Source organism: Panthera tigris, chromosome B3 (genome assembly GCF_018350195.1).
Source record: "Panthera tigris isolate Pti1 chromosome B3, P.tigris_Pti1_mat1.1, whole genome shotgun sequence".
Classification (NCBI taxonomy): Eukaryota; Metazoa; Chordata; class Mammalia; order Carnivora; family Felidae; genus Panthera; species Panthera tigris.
In genome coordinates this window covers 97259814-97279142 of record NC_056665.1, presented here as the reverse complement: position 1 = coordinate 97279142, position 19329 = coordinate 97259814, and the positions used below count along the sequence as shown (strand labels likewise).

General features: G+C 39.1%; 1 protein-coding gene across 1 annotated transcript; it reads right to left on the bottom strand.

The window, feature by feature from the left end:
- Positions 1-1772: 1772 nt before the first annotated feature.
- Positions 1773-3160, bottom strand: ARF6 (ADP ribosylation factor 6). The gene has a single exon (XM_042989647.1). It carries the CDS (start codon positions 2792-2794, stop codon positions 2267-2269), a length of 528 nt encoding a protein of 175 aa, XP_042845581.1. The 5' UTR covers positions 2795-3160; the 3' UTR covers positions 1773-2266.
- Between the last annotated feature and the right edge of the window lie 16169 nt (positions 3161-19329).

Genomic DNA, 19329 nt, shown 5'->3' with positions numbered 1-19329 from the left:
TTAAAACACAAAAAAAATGGCTGCCTATCAATCTGTCTGTCACAAGTTAGAAATACTACATTTAAGAATTAAGATGAGGGTTTCAAGTTTCCTCCAGTTTAGGCATTTATACCTTTGTGCTTGTCTTGTCTAAGGATGTTACTATAGCATTGATATTTGTATAACCCATGTTTATATACCTTTAAAATGCAATCACTTAAAACACTAAGAATTAAATTTATGGTGGAGCTTTGGGAATTTTAAAAGCAACTAAAATGTTCTCGGATGTGTCTGTCAGCTTGATTTCTAGAGATCTTTCTAAAGCAAAACTGAGAACTCTGTACCTTAGTTGCATTTTGAATTCAAAAATCCCTCTGCACCATCAGGAGCCTACAACATAGCACCTTTTCTCATCTGCTTTAAGTAAAATGTTTGTCAAGAGTTTTACTTTGAATAGTTAACTTTTTATAGCCTTATGCTTCTCATACATCTTTGGTAAAAGCTCCGTTATACAATATGGCCAAAGCACGAAGGACCAATACTGTCCAACTATGTACCATGATATCCCGCTCCATTTTAGTTTTCAGACACCCTCATGAACAAAACCCACTCTACCTTCTCCTGTATACTGCCTTTGCAGTCTACATTTCTTAAATTCCCTATGTTTAATTCCTTGAGGATCTCTAAAATTAATCCTTAAGGCTATATGAGAACCAGATGCTGCTCACAATTCTGTATCAAGCATTAACATTTGGTTCCAAGTATCAATCATAGTGGTCTCAATAACCTAGTTACCGGTCCTAACAAGCTAAGCAAGTAATCTTGCTAGGACCTGGATATCACCAGTGAGCACAATGCTTACCCTTGAAGAAAAATAAGTTTACATTCATTGTCATCTGTAGGTTCGTTTTCTTCATCCTACTTCCCCTTTGTCATTCCTCAAGTCTACACATAATTCATTCATCACATTTCCTTCCTTAAAGGAGATAGTGTATTAATGAACCAACAGGATATCTGACTTACTCTTTGTATGAGTTAATCCTACAAACAGAATTAAATACTTTTTTCATAAAACATCTTTTCCAGTGTTCTAATTAATGGAGATGTGGATCACTCATCTATAAAAAAAGACTTGTATCTTCAGCTTAATCACTTGCTCTAACGTGAAAACAGGAATGTGTTTTTCCAACTAGGTAGAAGGTGTATTTAATTTGAATTGTTAGATGCTTTATTAATGGACAAAATAAACATTCTAATAATTTTTTTAACTATTGGTCTTAGATATTCGAAACGTGGTAAAATATATATTCCAGTTTTGCCCCAAAGTCACGTAAGATATCTACAGAGATCTCATCTGTGTGTGGCATACACCATTATTGCTCCACTTTCTGGGAAAAGTCTACTTTTAAAGTTAAAAAAGAGGGAAAACAGCAAAGTTGCTAACTTTGCAGTGAAAAAAAAACCTGTGTTCTTGACGGGTTACACTTTCGTATCTTTATGCAGTGTAAGTTGGCTATGTAATAAGGAACTTGAGCTTTATCCCTACTCATGCATGATGTATGTTTCAGAACTTAATAGCTGACATTTCAAAAAACTTCTTACATTACCTGTTTAACATACTGATGTGCAACTGGAACATATTACAATGATATTACTCATGATTTGCCACTGTAGGCTAAGTTTACTACACTGGTCTTAGATATAAAAGGTCACATTTGAAATTACTAAGTTAAAGGTAAAACTCAGAAGGGAGGGGTAAAGGCCTTAAATATAAAAGACAAACGGCAGTTTGATTAAGCAATAATTTTCAGTTTACTAGATGAAACAGACTTGCAACATAGTCTGCATGAATGCAAAATAAGCCATCTACAGCAAGTGATAAGGAAACTGGGCAAAAAGGAAAAAAGCATACATTGCAAAAAAGATTCTCTCGAAATAAAAAATCAAACCATTATTATAAAGGACTTTACCAAAAACTGCTATATTTCCCCCATCCCATTTGCTGGAAGTCATTAAGAGCATCTAGCACTTTGTGTTCATGGCAAATGTCAGATCAGAGCTTCCTAACGCAAAGCAAAAAAAAAAAAAAAAAAAAAAAAAGAACGGAAAAAAAAAAGAAACAAAAAAAGGAAACCCCTAACCCCCCCCTCCCCAACCGTAGAACAGTAACTCCAGAGTTCAAATTCAAAAGAAGAGAAAGTGGCAATTGAAAGAGGTGATGGTGGCGATAATCCTATGAATGGGTTTTTGATTTCTCTCCTTCCGGGGGATAGGTGGAGAATGCTCATTAGGATTTGTAGTTAGAGGTTAACCATGTGAGCCCCTCATAGAGTCCATCCCCTGAGGTGGCACAGGAGGGCTGCACATACCAGTTCCTGTCCCGAATCCGGGTCAGGCCCAGTTTCTCCTGGATCTCGTGGGGTTTCATGGCATCAGGCAGGTCCTGTTTGTTGGCGAAGATGAGGATTATGGCGTCCCTCATCTCCCGGTCATTGATAATGCGGTGCAGCTCCTGGCGGGCCTCGTCGATGCGGTCGCGGTCGGCGCAGTCCACTACGAAGATCAGACCCTGGGTCCCGGTGTAGTAATGCCGCCAGAGCGGCCGGATCTTGTCCTGGCCGCCCACATCCCATACGTTGAACTTGACGTTTTTGTAAGTCACCGTCTCCACGTTGAAACCCACTGTGGGGATGGTGGTCACCGACTGGCCCAGCTTCAACTTGTACAGGATTGTTGTCTTGCCGGCCGCGTCCAGGCCCAACATGAGGATCCGCATTTCCTTGTTCCCGAAGATCTTGGATAGCACCTTCCCCATCGCGTCGGAGGAGCCGGGGCCGGGGGCATTCAGGTGTCCCGGGTCCCCTCAGCCAACAACGCCGCAGCCGCCGCGAAACCGAAACGAAGCCTCCCGGCCGCGAGGGCGCCCGTGCGGCCTGCGTGGGAGTCGCCTCCTCCTCGGGGCAGAGGCCCGGGCTCGCGACTCACTCGGGCATCACCGACCGCACAACTTGATTCCTCCAGACGCCGCTGCCGCCGGGGCCCTGAGTCTGCGCCGGGAGAGCCGCCGCCCTGCTGAGGCGCGGCCCGGCCCGGAACTGCCCTTCCCCCCGCGAGCGCCGCGCGAGCGCCGCCGCGGTTCCCGCTCCTCCGCCTTCTCCTCACTCCGCCGCGGGAGACCGAGGCCCTCCGGCCCGCCCGCCGGTCCACCAGCACCGGGCTCACCGACCCAGGCCACCCGAGAGTCAGCGCGGCTCCGGCGCCTCGTCAGGTCATTGATCCTCGCGGGAACTTGGTGCGCCGCCTGCAGAGACACAGAGAGGAAGAAGGGAGTTACTGGCGGAGCACCAGAGGGGAGCGGAGGCCGAGGTGGCCCGCTTTCCCAGCTCAGTCCAGGAGGTTACCTCCAGCCGCCGCCCTGAGCGCGGGCTCCCTCTGGCCTCCACCTCCTCCTCCTCCCAGCTCTGCCGCTGCCGCCGCCGCCGCCGGAAAAGGCGCCGAAGAAACCGCCTCACTTCCCCTCCCGATCACGCAGGCGCAACAAGGCCGACCGTTCAACGAGAGCGACCTCTGTAAGGAAAGCGGCCCGCGCGCCAAGCGTCAGGGGCGCCACGCGCGGAGGGGGCGGGGCTACGGCGGCTCGGAGGCCTCGCGGGTGCGGCCAGACCCTAGACCCGCGAAACTCGGACTTTGGCCCGCGCCCACCTGTCGCTACAATAGCGGCCCCAGTACTTTCTGCGTTTCTCTTCCGCGTGCTCTCCTCATCCATTCCCCTCGAACCAGAGGAGCAAATCCACTGGGGAGCTCTACAGGGTGGGGCCGCGGGCGGGCCGCGGGCAGCCCGCTCCCGCGGTCAAGGCCTCCCCACGCTTGCTACTTCCAGACCTGTTCTCAGACGTCGGTGCCCGCCGGGTGCTCCGCGAGTTCCCTCCATCCCGCCCCAGCCGTCGCGCGTCCTCAGTCTCCCAGGAAAGCCCTACAACAGCCTGCTGTTACAGTCCTGCTGTTTCTGCGTCTCGCCCAACTCCTCCTTGGCCTCCCTTATCCCTCGTGTTCTGTTCATTTCTTGAAAGACAAGTGGGAGGCCCGTGTTTTGTGTGGAATCTGCTAGACAGTGCGGCGCTTTTACTAGGCTTGGGTTACCAATGAAACACTTCTTGTGAGTGTTTGAGCCCTGTCTTTTATATATCTCTTCAGGACCGGTCCACGTTACTTAAAAGTAACAGTGTTACCAAGAGCTCCCGTGCCTTGGCGCATTTTCAGCTTTTTAAGGTGAAAACTTTTCCTGTTCAAGTATTTACGTCCTTTTAGTGTGATAAGCGGTAACTTCTCACCCACACTCTCTTGACTTTAAGAAGCCTAGTGATAATAATCTTAGCATACGGTTTAGAATCAGAAAGACTAACTAGATCTAGGCCTGGATCTAGGCATTTAACCTTGCTAAGTTTGTTATCTCACGTGTAAACCAAGTGTAATGCCGACCTTGCTCTTTGTACTCGGTTGGAGGGTAAATAACAAAATGTTTGTGGAAGACTTCAGGAAACCTTTTTTGTATCAAATGGTTAGAGATAAAGTTAGAGTTAAAGCTAGGCGAAAGCTTAAAATAAATGAACCAAGGGGAGGAAAAACAGGAAATAGCTTTTTTTAAAAAGGAAGATGCTATAACAGCATAGGATAACATACTTATTTAACAATATAATTAAACTTGATAATGGTAGATTGGTTGAATGATAACCTTATAAGCTCCAGCTAAAATAAACTTACTGGAGTTACTAATATTCTGACAATGGTCTAATTTACTTTCCATCTGCCTTAATAGGCGCTGTCATAAAACTGAAAGAAGGATTTTGGGAGTGAGAAGATTAGAGTTCAAAGGGTTGCCTTGCGTTTTATAGCTGTGAATCCTCAACCTTCATAAACTTCATTTGCTTTATAAAATCAGACAAAGAATGATCGCTAACAAAAACAGTCACCATTTATTGAGTGTTAGTTATGGCAAACACTGTACTAAATACTGTACTTTAAATATATATTTTTAATCTTCACAGCAACCATGTGAAGTAACTTTGAATATTATTAGTATTCTACCTATGAGGAAGCTCAGGGACAAAGAGGATAAATTGTGTTTTGGAGGTCATAGCTGAGATTAAATCATGAATCTACAGGACCCTCTCTTAACCCCCACATTATGCTATCTCCCTGACTACCTCACACAATCCTTTAGAATCTCAATTACAGTATTTTTAAAGTACTTTATAAAGTGCTACAGTACTGTTATATTTGACTATGTATATAGTTACATGTATATTGTTATATATTTATATTTATATGTGGCAAATAGAGGGATTGTATTTTGTTGCATTCCAACATAATAGTTTTTGATAGCAGATTCCAGTTTTTCCAAGTTGATGGGAGATTGATGGGGCTTGGATTTATTTTTCAATGGAAGGAGTGTTGTAATGAAAAACAGAAGCAGCTTGAAGACTTAGCATCTACCTGGCACTGGCATTGTGTTAGGGCTAAAAAGTTCATTTTTGAAAGCCATCTTCCATTTATATTCCACCAGAATGCAAGCTTCATTGAGGCAGAGACCTTATTTTGTCAACATAATGTCCCCAGGGATATCATTATTTGAATGAATGAATGTCATTTATACCACACAAATAAGACCAAACAAAAAAGGAAAGGGATATACTATTTTTGTCTGGGGTTAGAGTATTGGATATCTAGGGTGGGCCATCATACAATAAATTATTTTAAGTAATAATCGTAAACAATATAATGGCCAGAAAATACAGTGAACATTTTAACTTTGTATATACAATCATGGCAGTTGAAAAGTAAGTGAATTTCAATAAAACAAAAATATCTGTAAAAAGTAACAATTTAGGCAACTATTAAATCATACCATTGATGAAACATTTTCTTGATTTCTTCTTGAAAGAGCAATTCAAAAATAGTAAATTTAAAAAATATTATTTCCATTCTTTGAAATATTTTACACATAAACTAAAATATGCATTTATGAAACAAAGTATTACATTTCTCAATATGTACCTTGTTTCACTCTTTTTAGTTTTAAACACAAATGAATGCTCCAACACTACAGAAAAATTGATCTTTGCTTTTTAACTCAAAGCTTATAAATGAAAAGATTTCTCCAGGTTACTTAGAAACAAGGCTCCCCTTTCAGAAAACCCCATAATTTCTAATCTGTTGAACAACCACATATGTTGTCTTACGATATTCCTGACTAACATACCATGTTATATGAAAAAGATTTACTTATAAAAATGGCTTAGGTTTTTGCTTTTCAAATAAGATGAACAAGTCTGTTCATCTTAGCGCCTATGCTATTTACCCTATTTCTGAATTCCTAAAGCTCTTAATCATTCATTCTGTATGACTAAGTCATATATTTCTTTTTATCCCGTGCAGTGCTAATGACAATTCTGATCATACAGTGAGAATAGTCAGACTACACACCTGTTTGAGGAAGATAGCATCCCTTGTTTATGGCTTCATTTTGAGCCCTTAGTCTAGACGTACCCAGCACTGAGCTCTATCTAGTTTAAAGAAGACTAGAGCCCCAGGAATACTATTAGCGGTAGAAATAAAGAATAAATAAGAAGCTATTATAAAGCATATCTTTAGAAAAATTTCTAATCCTTTCCAACCAAAACACTGAGGCAGGAGAATTAGCCCTCCCTTGGTATTATACATATCTGTTTATAAGCTCTCTAAGAGAGGTTTCATGTCCTTTTCATTTTTGAACCCTAAGTCCCTACCAGAGTACTGGGCATGTAGTAAAATAAAGTCTCAAATATTTAAAAAAAATTTTTTAACATTTATTTTTGAGAGACAGAGCACAAGTGAGGGAGGGGCAGAGAAAGAGGGAGACACAGAATCTGAAGCAGGATCCAGGCTCTGAGCTGTCAGCACAGAGCCCAATGCGGGGCTTAAACTCACAAACCATAAGATGGTGACCTGAATCGAAGTCGGACGCCCAACCAAGCCACCCAGGCACCCCAAGTCTCAAATATTTTTTGATGATAACATAGTGAAGATCAAGACTCTCAAAAATAAAACTAAAAAATCCAATTAAGACAATGAAAACAATTTTAATTTGTAAGTATTCTTGGTAACTTTAATGGATACAAATATTTAAAAATATTTGAAGAGACACTGGGAACCAAAATAATAGTTCACTCGTTTGTCCTCTTTCTGTGTTCGCTAAATCACTTTCTAGTTCTTCCTCTTTAACCAGAAAAAAAGTTACATTCCAATCAAAACCTTGAGCTATGCCTGAGTATGAAGACTTCATCTCATTTTTAGCAATATTAAAGGTGAAAATGATAAAGCTAAAAACACATTGAATTATAGTTGATATTTTAGCAAATTGCTTAATAGTCACTGCTTCAGACCACAAAAAGAAACACTGAGGCAACATGTTCTAGTGGCACAAGTGAATAGAAAAGGCTGAATGACATCCTTAAATTACTCCCAACACTCCTTGATTAGGTTTAACCTGGGTAAGTTATTCATCCTCACTGATCATCATTTTGTTCTATTTCTGCAATGGAGACATCTCTTAATTGATTAGGGCAGTATTCATTTTTTCCCTTTAGAGTTGAAAGAGCTAAGCCACTGAGAAGGGTAAGCTACTTTCTTAAGATGAATAAAATGGTACAGAGGAGATTCAAATTAGGATTTTTTTTGATCCAAGTCTGGTGTTCTTTTTTCTACTGTACCAAATAATTGTGTGAACTCAGTAAGCTGGACTAGATCAATAGTTTTCAGCCCTGGCTGCATATTTAAATCACCTGGAGCATTTTAAAACTGCATAAATGCTTGGGTCCCACCCCACATCAATGAAGTCAAAATATCTATGCTGGAAGTTCTACCCACCAGTATTTTTTTAAGGCCTCCTTGAGTGATTCTAATGTATCGCTAAAATTGGAAACGACTGAACTAATTGCTAACTTCCCTTCACATTAAAAAGTCTATGAATCCTGAACTCTACTTATTTTGTTACTCCTCATCCCCAAGATACGTATCTCCACCCACAATTTCTTGCATAGTATAGTGCAGTAATACTTTAATCACTGGTATAACTTACCAAGATATTAGACCTGTCAGAAAAAGGCATAAATATTTCTGAGATTCTTGTTAAAAAAGTATTCTGAAAATATGCTAACATTATAGCCAAAGTTATTGAATTATTAATGGAATCACTCTCAACTAGTCAGCGCCAATGAAAAGAAAGTAAGATGGAATACTTGGCAACCATAGGATGATCAAATTCATAAGCTCTAGATTAACTTGTCTGTGGATACTTGCCATTTGGCTGCTCAGTATGCAAATACCTCTCCTATTTGATTTAATCCCAAACTGGGTAGAAGGGAAGAAGAAGGCGGGCAAATAGGTGCATTCCTTTTCCTATCTCCCTGGTAGCTAGGGTTTGGGTAAGTGGGCTCAACCACTTAATTAATCAATGTCCTACTACAGGCTTTGAATTTTGAGAGATTCAGAATTACAGAGTTGCTGTAACAAGTGCCCAGAGTGACTGAGTCCAATAAGATGGTGGCAGAAGTGCCAATGGCAACAAGTGTTATAGTAAAAGCACCAGAAAACTCTTCTGTGGCATAGTCTCAACAGGGCCTTTTCTCCGTCTCTACAATCTTCCTGACAATTCTTTGGTCTCCTAATATACTTCCAATAAAATTATTTTCAGTTCAAGTTAACCATGGTCAGTTTGATTGTAAATAAGAATGCTGAATGGCAAACATTTTAATTTAAAGAATGAAAAATAAAATCTTTGACTAGGACATTTGGGTAGCTCAGTTGATTAAGCGTCTGACTTGATTTTGGCTCAGGTCATGATCTTACAGTTTGTGGGATCGAGCCCCGGGTCAGGATCTGAGCTGATACCATGGAGTCTGCTTGGGATTCACTCTCTCCCTCCCTCTCTGCCCCTCCCCCGCTTGTGCTTGTGCGTTATCTCTCAAAACAAATAAACATGAAAAAAATAATAAACAAATGAGTAAACAATCTTTAACATTGTGCAAACTAGAGATCTGATTATGCTAGTAATTTTACCATTATGTGGCCATTTGGAGATGGAGTCAGATGAGTAGAATTCTAGAATCATCATTTCCAACCAGTTAAAGTTGTGTTTTTTCTCATGGAAGTACATGACTATCATTTTTATATCAACCATTTGAATTAAGATTGTTGGAGTGGGAAACATTTCATTTCCTGGAGATAATCATAACATTTCCTGTTAAGAAGAAGCATATAGAGGAGCCTGGGTAGCTCAGCTGTTAAAGCGTCTGACTCTTGATTTTGGCTTAATCATGATCTCACAGTTGTGAGATCCAGCCCCGCGTGGAGCCCCACATCTCTGCCCACATCTCTGCACTGGAAATGGAACCTGCTTGAGATTCTCTCTCTCCTTCTCCCTCTGCTCCTCCCTCATTTGCGCCCACCCCCCTCTCTCTCTGGGGGAAAAAAAAGAAGCATATCATGTCAGAAATTTGGTTTTAGGTATCAGGAAAGTATTTTTAAGCTAAAACAAGATTATTATTTCTGTCTAAACTGACAAAGAGTGCAATATTGATTTTCTGAAAAAGTTTTTTTTTTTTTTTTAAGAACAGAGCAGCTAAGTCATTCAGATTGCTTAACTGAATCCTCCAAGCTTTGTAATTAAGTGATAAAACAACAGTTTGTGTGTAGTGTTTACAGTAAGAGTTTTCGGGCTCTGTACTATCAGTTACTCAGATGTGTTGTTATTATACAATAACATACTGTATGGCTGTGTGTTGGTATGGATAGTGTGCTCTTCAGGAAGATACTCAAGGGACACCAAATAGCTGAGGGCTAAAACTAACCTTGTTCTATCTTTATGGTGGTTCCAGCTTTAAATTTCTTAATTTATAGGCTTTGTTTTTTGCTTTATCTTGTTTTGTTTCTGTTTTGTTAGTTTTCTCCTGTTGTTAGAGATATATGAAGGAAACGGCATGTAAGTAAAATACTGACCTCTGATTGATGAATGAGTCACAATGGTACTAAACAAATAGATTTACTGATTTAAAACATCATGCAATATTAGCTCTTTATATTAGTTTTTTTTTTTTCCTTTACCATAGTATTCTGCATTTGATCTGCCTTACTTCCTGACTTGCTGGTAAGGGATTCAGCTTCTCAAGGAGATCTTTCTAATGGCCAAGTTGGTGATGAAAGCAAAGATGGAAGAACTTTCCATGTTACAGGACCCAGAGAAAAAATTAATCTTCCAAATCTCAAGAAAAGGCGGTAAGCCACTAAATTTAAAACTGTTTATGGATTAGAAACCAAATAAATAAGATGATTTTAAATGCCACACAGTGCCGCTTCAGAGAGAGAACAAATGAATGAATATAAAAATGAGTGAGAAAGAAGAAGAAAGGAAGGAAGAAGAAAAAGAAGGGAGGAATAAAGGAGAAAAGGAGATAATTGTGTTGAAAAAGGGAGCTTGCCAATCTTGTAAACTGATACCTTAACCTAATCCAAACCTAGCTTTGGGTTAGAAAGGAAAGATTCCTTAGAAAAACATAACCAGGTAGATTAAGATGAGATTTCCTCCTCCATAACCTTCTTTTATTTTGCTTTGTGTACATGTCATAGGCATACCAAGAACAAACAAGGGAGCAGTTTTTGCTGTTGAGTACCTTTGGACTTTCAGTATACAACTGTCTGTAGTAGGTCCTATTCTAAGATACAGTTTTGAACACAGTGTCCAAAATTTATGTGTGGAAATGGTTGTAAAATCCTAGGTAAATGTTGCACTATAACCAATTTAACAATGATTTATCTAGGCAAAATTTATGGGTTTGTTTCCTTTCTGTTTTAAGAAAGATTTATGTTTCAATAGGCTTAGAAAGACACCTACTGGATTGTGTGTCCACAGTAATAGATAATATAAACCTACTAAGCCAAAATCTGGCTTCAGGGTAACATTACAATTTCACAGACTGGAGTCTAGAGTGCTATGACCCTCTCTGGTGAACTAGGACAACAGTGCTCGTGGTCTCTTCACTGTGGAAGGAAGGTCAGCTACCCAGTGTGCCACCTTCCCAAACTAGATTATTGCTGGAAAAGGAAAGTTCTAGAATTCTTGAAGCAGTTTCTGATATTGGGAATTCATTTTTTTCTTTTATTTCTTTTTATTAAAAAAAATTTTTTTAATGTTTATTCATTCCTGAGACAGGGAGACAGAGCGCGAGCAGGGGAGGGACACAGAGAGAGAGGGAGACACAGAATCCGAAACAGGCTCCAGGCTCTGAGCTGTCAGCACAGAGCCCAATGCGGGGCTCGAACCCATGAACTGTGAGATCATGACCTGAGCCGAAGTCGGACACTCAACCGAGTGAGCCACCCAGGCACCCAGGGACTTCATTTTTAAATGTAAACACGGGTCTTTCCACTGCTTATATCTTTTTGACATTATAAGTCATGAATTCAACGTGCTTACCCAGTAATAACCTTGGTTATATAAGAAGGTTAACCTGAGACTTTATAACAATTTGATATGGACACATCCTTAACAGTATATCAAAGATTCTAGGAGTAGAACAAGTTTCCCGATGCATATGGGTGGTATAGAGGCATAAGCCTATGCCCGGTGCATAGGATGTCTTTGGAAACAGCTACCTGCCCCCCTTCCACAGGAATATAAGAGTAGATTCCTGACAGTCCTGGTTTTTCCGTGAGACTCTTCAACACATACATTTCTGGTCATACCAGTTGGACCACAGGTAGATTCATTATTCTAATTGGCCAATCAGATTCTCATTCCTGAGAATTTAAAATCAGATGTGAAGAAGGACCATATTAGTCTGTCTCTTCCCAGTGGATCCATATCCTACTAACTAGGGACTTGGTCACGGCCATATTCTGCTTAGAGTATGGGTGGCAGACAGAAGTTAGTCTTCAGGGACAAAGAAGAAAAAAACAGATGTACAGAAAGGAGCAGAGACAAAACAGATTATTTCCTAGGTTCCAGTGCACAGTTCCAGGCCCTTCTTGGTGTCTGTCTGCATACCAACCTTTGAGTTTTATGAGACATCCTGTATCTTTGTATAAAATTACCTTTCTTCTTGCTAAAGGGAGCTCCAGTAGGATGCTGTTACTTACAAATAAAAGTACGAACTTTACAAAATATGACAATGTAGTGCATAAGCAAAAAAATTTTTAAAAATAAAGTAAATGTATCAAAGTTGCAGACTTTTATGCCTTATGAAGAATTATATATGATATACAAATATCTAATGCATAATAACTGCCATCACTGTTGCATAAAACCACGTTAGAATTAGGGTGGGAACGAGTGGACTACTGGTAAATCTAATTCATTATATAAAAAGCTCTAAACAAGTCTGTAACCTGGTCTTTTGACCTCTCCCTGAATTGCTTTATAGAGCTCTTCGAATAATTTTTTTAAGTTTTTATTTATTTTTATTTTTGAGAGAGCATGAGCAGGGGCGGTGCAGAGAGAGAGGAAGACAGAGGATCTGAAGGGGTCTCTGCGTGGACAGCAGAGATCCCAATGTGGGCCTTGAACTCACGAACCATTAGATCATGACCTGAGCTGAAGACAGAAAATGCTTAACTGAATCACCCAGGCACCCCCAGAGCTCTTAAAATAATTTAATGTATTCTGATACATTATAGCAATAGTTATCTTAATGTGGGAGGAGAAAAGGACATCAGAGAATCACTGGAGGAGTTTTTCCATTAGCATCACTTGCCCTAAACAGAAGGCAATTATAAAAATTAATACAATAGACTTCCGCTTCTGGGAAGATGGGGTAGACATACTTTTTCCAGTTCTACTTTCTAAGTACAGCAAAAATCCCTGGACGTTACATATTCAACAAGCATAAGAAAACTCTGAAAGACAGAGAGAAGAAAGCAGACTAGCTGGACTAGAGACCAAGCAGTGACATGGTAGTGAGTTCCCTGGGTTTGCTTTTTCCTCATATATCCCAGACTTGGAGCTTAAGAAGTCAGAAATGCCAAAAACAAAACAAAAAACTCTAACCAAAGAATGCTCTCTTTAGCCAAAGGATTAGGAAAGGGGCAACCTAGCAAGACAGAAAACTTTTGGAAAATAACCACTGTACTCCAGCCAAACAACAAAGAAAAGACTGTGGCCCTACCTTTACCCATGGTAGCAAAGGCCAGGTGAGTAGCTTAGATTTCCACCTTTGCTGGAATTTCTTTTTCTTTTTTTTCTTTTCTTTTCTTTCTTTTTTTTTTTTTTTGAGAGAGAGACAGAGAGGGTGCACACTGTCAGCACAGAGCCCGACACTAGGCTCGAACTCATGAACTGTGAGATCATGCCCTGAGCCAAAGTCAAGAGTCAGAAGCTTAACTGACTGAGCCACCCAGGCACTGCTACCCTTGCTGGACTCTTCATGAGGTGCACCACCACTAGGTGGAGTAGAGAATAGGGGCTTTTATCCCCACCAGGAGGTAACAAGCCCCATGCAAACACTTGGTGTCAGTGGAGACCACGTGGAAAACTAGACTTCCACGTCCATTGACAAGAGACACCCCTTTCTGTCTGCTGGGGTAGAATCAGAAAAGTCCTAGTGGAGAGTCAGTATTTTTATAGTAACAAGGCCACCCCTTCTTCCCAACACCTCACTCATCCCCAACACCCCTCACCACTTGTGGTGTAGTGTTAATGAAAAAACATGTGGGAGCAGTAATGAGGTACTCGTATCCCTTCCAACCAGGGAGGTATCACTGGAAGCCTGTTGGGAAGCCAGTACTCCCACCCCTACCCAGCAGTAACAAGGAGCCTCCCATTAGGGTATCAACAAAGTCTGAATGAAGAACCTGGACTTCTGAACCAGGACTACTTAACCTGGTGGTAATTAGATGGTGCTCCACTTTTCCTGTTGGAGAGGTGTGAGAGGAAGCCAGCTAAAACAGAAAGTTAAATAAGGTCCAGATTGTTATAATATTCAAAATATTCAGATCTCAACCAAAATTCACTTATCATACCAAGATCTCAGACTGAGTGAGAAAAGACAATCAATAAATGCCAACACTACAACGATAAAGATGTTAGAGTTATCTGACAGAGATTTTATGGCAGCCATCATAACATTGCTTCAGTGAGCAATTGTGAACACAGTTGAATCAACTGAAAAAATAGTCTCAGCAAAGAAATAGGAAGTCTCAGCAAATATTTAGAAGATACAAGGAAAAACAAATGGAAATTTCAGAACTGAAAAGATATAATAACAAACAGCTCAGTTGATGGGCTCAACAGCAGAATGATAGGGACAGAGGGAAAAGTTTGTGGACTGGAAGATACAGCCACTGAAATTACCCAATCTGAACAACAGAGAGAACATAGAGTAAAAAACATCAAGAAGAGCCTCAGAGACCTGTGGGACTATAACAAAATTGCTAATGTTCATACCACTGGAGCCCCAGGAGAGGAGAGAGAGAGTAGGGCTTAAAAAGTTCCCCTAAGATGTAATATCTAAACATTTCCCCAATTCAGCAAAAACCATAAACCTACAGATTTAGGAAGTTGAAAGAACTTCCAAATAGGATAAATCTGATACACCAAAGCACATTATAATCAAACTTCTAAAACCTGAAAACAAAAAAATCTTCAAAGCAACCAGAGAAAAAAAGCACCTTACCCACAAGGGAAAAAAAAAATTTAAACAATAGTGGATTTCTTACCAGAAAATATAGACGCCAGGAGGAAGCAACATAACATGTTTTAAGTGATGAAAGAAAAAAACTGTCAACCCAGAACCCTATATCCAGTAAAATATTGTTAGGGAAATCAAAACATTCTCAGATGAAGGAAAACTAAGAGAATTTCACCAGCAGACCTAGCCTTAAAAAAACGTCCAACAGAAGTTAGAATTTCTCTAAATGGAAAGAAAAGGAATTTTTTTAAAGGAATCTTGGAACATCAGGAAGGAATAAAGGACATAGTAAGCAAAAATATAGGTAAGTGCAATAGATTTTCCTTCTTCAGTTTTCTAAATTACATTTGATGATTGCATCAAAAATTTATACCACTATCTGATATGGTTCTAAATGTATATAGAGGAAATGTATTAAAGGCAATTACAATATAAACAGAAGGAACATAAATATGTGCAGCAAAAACTGATAGAACTGGAAGGAGAAATAGATAAATCTACACTTATAGTTGGAGACTTCAGTGCCTCTCTCTTAACAATTTATAGAACAAACTAGACAGAAAATCAGCAAGGCTATAGAACTGAACAGTGGCATCAACTAATAGGATATAATCAACATTTGTAGAATATTTCACCTAACACACATTCTTACCCATGGAACATACACCAGAATAGACCATATCCTGGGCAATAAAACAAATCTCAGAAAATTTTAAGGAATGAAATAATACTGAGTATATTCTCCAACCACAATGGAATCAAACTGGAAAATTTGAAAGGTAACAGGAAAGTCTCTAAATGGAAACTAACACACTTCCAAGTAACCTATGGGTCAAAGAGTAAGTCTCAAGGGAAAGAAAAATACATTGAAATGAATGAAAATGCAACATATCAAATTTTGTGGGACCAGCTTCTGCAGTGCTGAGAGGGAAATTTATAGCAATAGAATGCACACATGAGAATAAGAGGAAAAGTCACAAATCAGTAATCTAAGTTCCCATCTTAAAAAACTAGAAAAAGAAGAACAAAATAAATCCAAAGTAATCAAATGAGGAAATATTAAAAAACAGAAATTAATAAAATTGAGAACGGAAAAACAATAGAGAACATCAATGAAACAAAAAAGCTGGTTCATTGGAAAAATCAATTAAGGTGACAACCTCTATCTAGCAAGACTGACAAAAAAAAGACACAAATTACTAACATCAGAAATGAAACATGAGATATCAATAGACCCTGCAGATAACAATATGATAATAATAGAATGCTACAAACAACTCTGCACACATACATTTGACAAATTAAAGACCAATTCTTAAAAAGTTCAAACTACCTCAACACACCTAATGTGAAATAGATAATTTGAGTAGCCCTATAATTATTAAGGAAATTGAATAATTTTAAAACTCTACAAAAGAAATCTGGTGGCTCAGATGGTTTCACTAGAGAATGCTACCAAACATTTGAAGACTTTTAGGAAATAGAAGAGGAGGGACCACATCCCAATTCATTTTATAAAAGTAGTATTAGCCTGATATGAAAAACAAATAATTACAAAGCTGCAGGCCAATATTACTCATTTATAAAAATGCAAAAAATATTTTTTTATTTATTTTGAGAGAAAGCGTGAGTCGGGAAGGGGCAGAGAGAGAGGAAGAGGGAGAGAATCCCAAGTAGGCTACATACTATCAGTGTGGAGCCCGATGCAGGGCTCAAACCCATCAACCGTGAGATCATGACCTGAGCCAAAATTAGACGTTTAACTGACTGAGCTGCCCAGGGGCCCCAAGATGCAAAATGATTAAACAATGTTAACAGATAAAACTCAGCAATATACAGTAAAACCTTGGTTTGTGAGTATAGTTTCTTCCAGAAACATGCTTGTAATCCAAGGCACTTATATATCAAAGCAAATTTTCCCCTAAGAAATAATGGAAACTCAGATTATTTGTTCTACAACCCCAAAATATTCATATAAAAATGATTACAGTACTGTAATATAATACAAAATAATAAAGAAAACACAAAATATAAAGAAAAATAAATTAACCTGCACTTACTTTTGAAAACCTTCATGGCTGGTGTGAAGGAGACAGAGAGGAGGGTTATTGTGTAGGACAACTTTCACTATCACTGATGGAATCACTGCTATCTATTGGCTCAGTGGAATCTTTTCTGCATGGGGGCCATTGTATGTGTTTGCTCAGATGTTGACTGTAGTATAGTATTAATAAACTCTTGTCATATACTGTATTTAGTGTAGCTGGCAATAAGGCAGAAAAGGAAAGGTTCTATATCTAAAGGCAGCCTGACCTAGAATGAAGCCAAGCATTCCTAAGCTTACTCTTGTATGGAAAAGCAAAGGACCGTCCATAGGTGCTTTGAAGTGACAAAAATACACTAGTGCTAGTTGTGGGCACTTTCCAGCGTTCTGAAAAATCACTCATTTCTCCCAAACGCCTTGGCCTGAGACCGAGCATCTGAGCATAGGAGAGACGATCACCCACAATCCCACAGCGAGTGAGAGAGAAAGAGAGAGAAGAACCATTGGCTCAGTTGTGATCATGTGATGTTTGGCATCACATACTACTCATATTGTAAGACATCGCTCATTTATCAAGTTAGAATTTATTAGAAATGTTTTCTCATCTTGTGGAACACTCGCAGAACAAGTTACTCGCAATCCAAGGTTTTACTCTCTATATATTTTTTAAATCCTACTCCAGGGTTACCTGAGTGGCTCAGTTGGTTAAACATCCAACTCTTGATTTCAGCTCAGGTCATCCTCTCAGGGCTCTGAGATCGAGTCCCGCATTGGGCTCTGCTCTGGGTGTGAAACCTGCTTGAGTCTCTCTCTCCCTTTTCCTTTGCCTCTTCCTCTCTCTCTCTTTCTCTAAAAAAAAATAAAAAATCATACACCAATCATGCACCATACACCATGACCAAGTGGAGTTTGTTTCAGAGATGTAAGGTTGTCTCAGTATTTGAAAAATCAATGTACTCCACCATATTAGCAGGCTAAAGAAGAAAGCACACAATCATATTTATCAATGCAGAAAAGACATTTGACAAAATTCAGCACCTATTTATGTTTTTTTATTAGTTTATTATTAGAGAGAGAGAGAAGAGGAGGGGCACAGAAAGAGAGATTGAGAGAGAGAGAGAGAGAGAGAGAGAATTCCAAGCAGGCTCCACACCGTCAGCACAGAGCCCAATGTGGGGCTCAAACTCACAAACCATGAGATCATGACCTGAGCTGAAATCAAGAGTTGGACATTTAACTGACTGAGCCACCCAGGTGCCCCAGGACCTATTTATGGTGAATGCTCTTAAAAAAAAAAAAAAAAAAAAAAAAAAGGAACTAACTTCCCCAAGTTGCTTTTTTAAATTTTAATCTACAAAAAAACACTACAACTAGCCTTATATTCAGTGATGAAAGACTGAATGCTGTCTTCCTAAGATCAGGAACAAGACAAAGATATCTACCCTCACTCCTCTTATTCAGGATAGTGCTGGAAGTTCTAGCCAGTGTGTTAAGGCAAGAAAAGGAAATAAAAGTCATATAGAATGGAAAGGAAGAGATAGAACTGCCTCTATTTGTAAAAGACATGATTACTTACATAGAAAAGTCCTAAGAAACCTACAAAAAAAAAACCAAAACAAAAAAAACCCTTCTACAACTAATTAGTGAGTTCAGAAGACTGCAGGATTACAAGATAAACACAAAAATGCATTGTATTTCTATATGGTAGTAATGAACATATGGACAGTGAAATTAAAGATACAATAATGTTTATAATTACTCAAAAAATTGAAATATTTAAGAATAAATCTAACAAAACATGAACAGGATGTGTATGCTAAAAACTGGAAAACACTGGCTAAATAAATCTAAGAATATCTAAAAACGCGGAAAGATGTATTGCATTCATGGATTGGAAGATTCAACATGGTAAATTTTCTCCAGTCAATTTTTCTCCAGTCAATTTTCTCCAGTTTAATGCAATTCCTACAAATTCCCAGCAAGACTTTTTGTCATTATAGACAAAATTACTGTACAATATATATGGAAAAGCAAAGGAACTAGAAAAGCCAAACAATTAAAAAAAAAAAAGTGGGAGAAATCAGTCTATTCAATTTCAAGACTTGTTATTATATAGTTACAGTAAAAGACTCTGATCGTGATGGAGGGATAGACATATAGATTGATGGAGCACAATGGAGAATCTAGGTACAGACTCACACAAATATGCCCAACTGATTTGTGTATATGTATATATACACATACATGTGTATACGCATACATACACTATCGTAAAATATGTAAAACATACAATTTGCCATTTTAACCATTTTTAAGTATACAATTCAGAAGCACTGATTATGTTCACAATGTTGTACAACCAGTACCATCTATTTGCAAAACTTTTCCATCACCCTAAACATAAACTCTATATCCATTAAGCAATAATATCCTGCTCCCCTCAACTTCCACTTTCTGTCTCTATGTATTTGCTTGTTCTAGGTACTTCATATAGGTGGAGTCATACACTATTTGTCCTTTTGTGTCTAGCTTATTTCACTTAGCACGATGTTTTTTCAAGGCGCATCTGTGGCATAGCATGTGTCAGAA

Coding starts and splice junctions, on each gene's coding strand:
- ARF6 (XM_042989647.1), bottom strand. CDS start 2,794: ATGGGGAAGGTGCTATCCAAGATCTTCGGGAACAAGGAAATGCGGATC.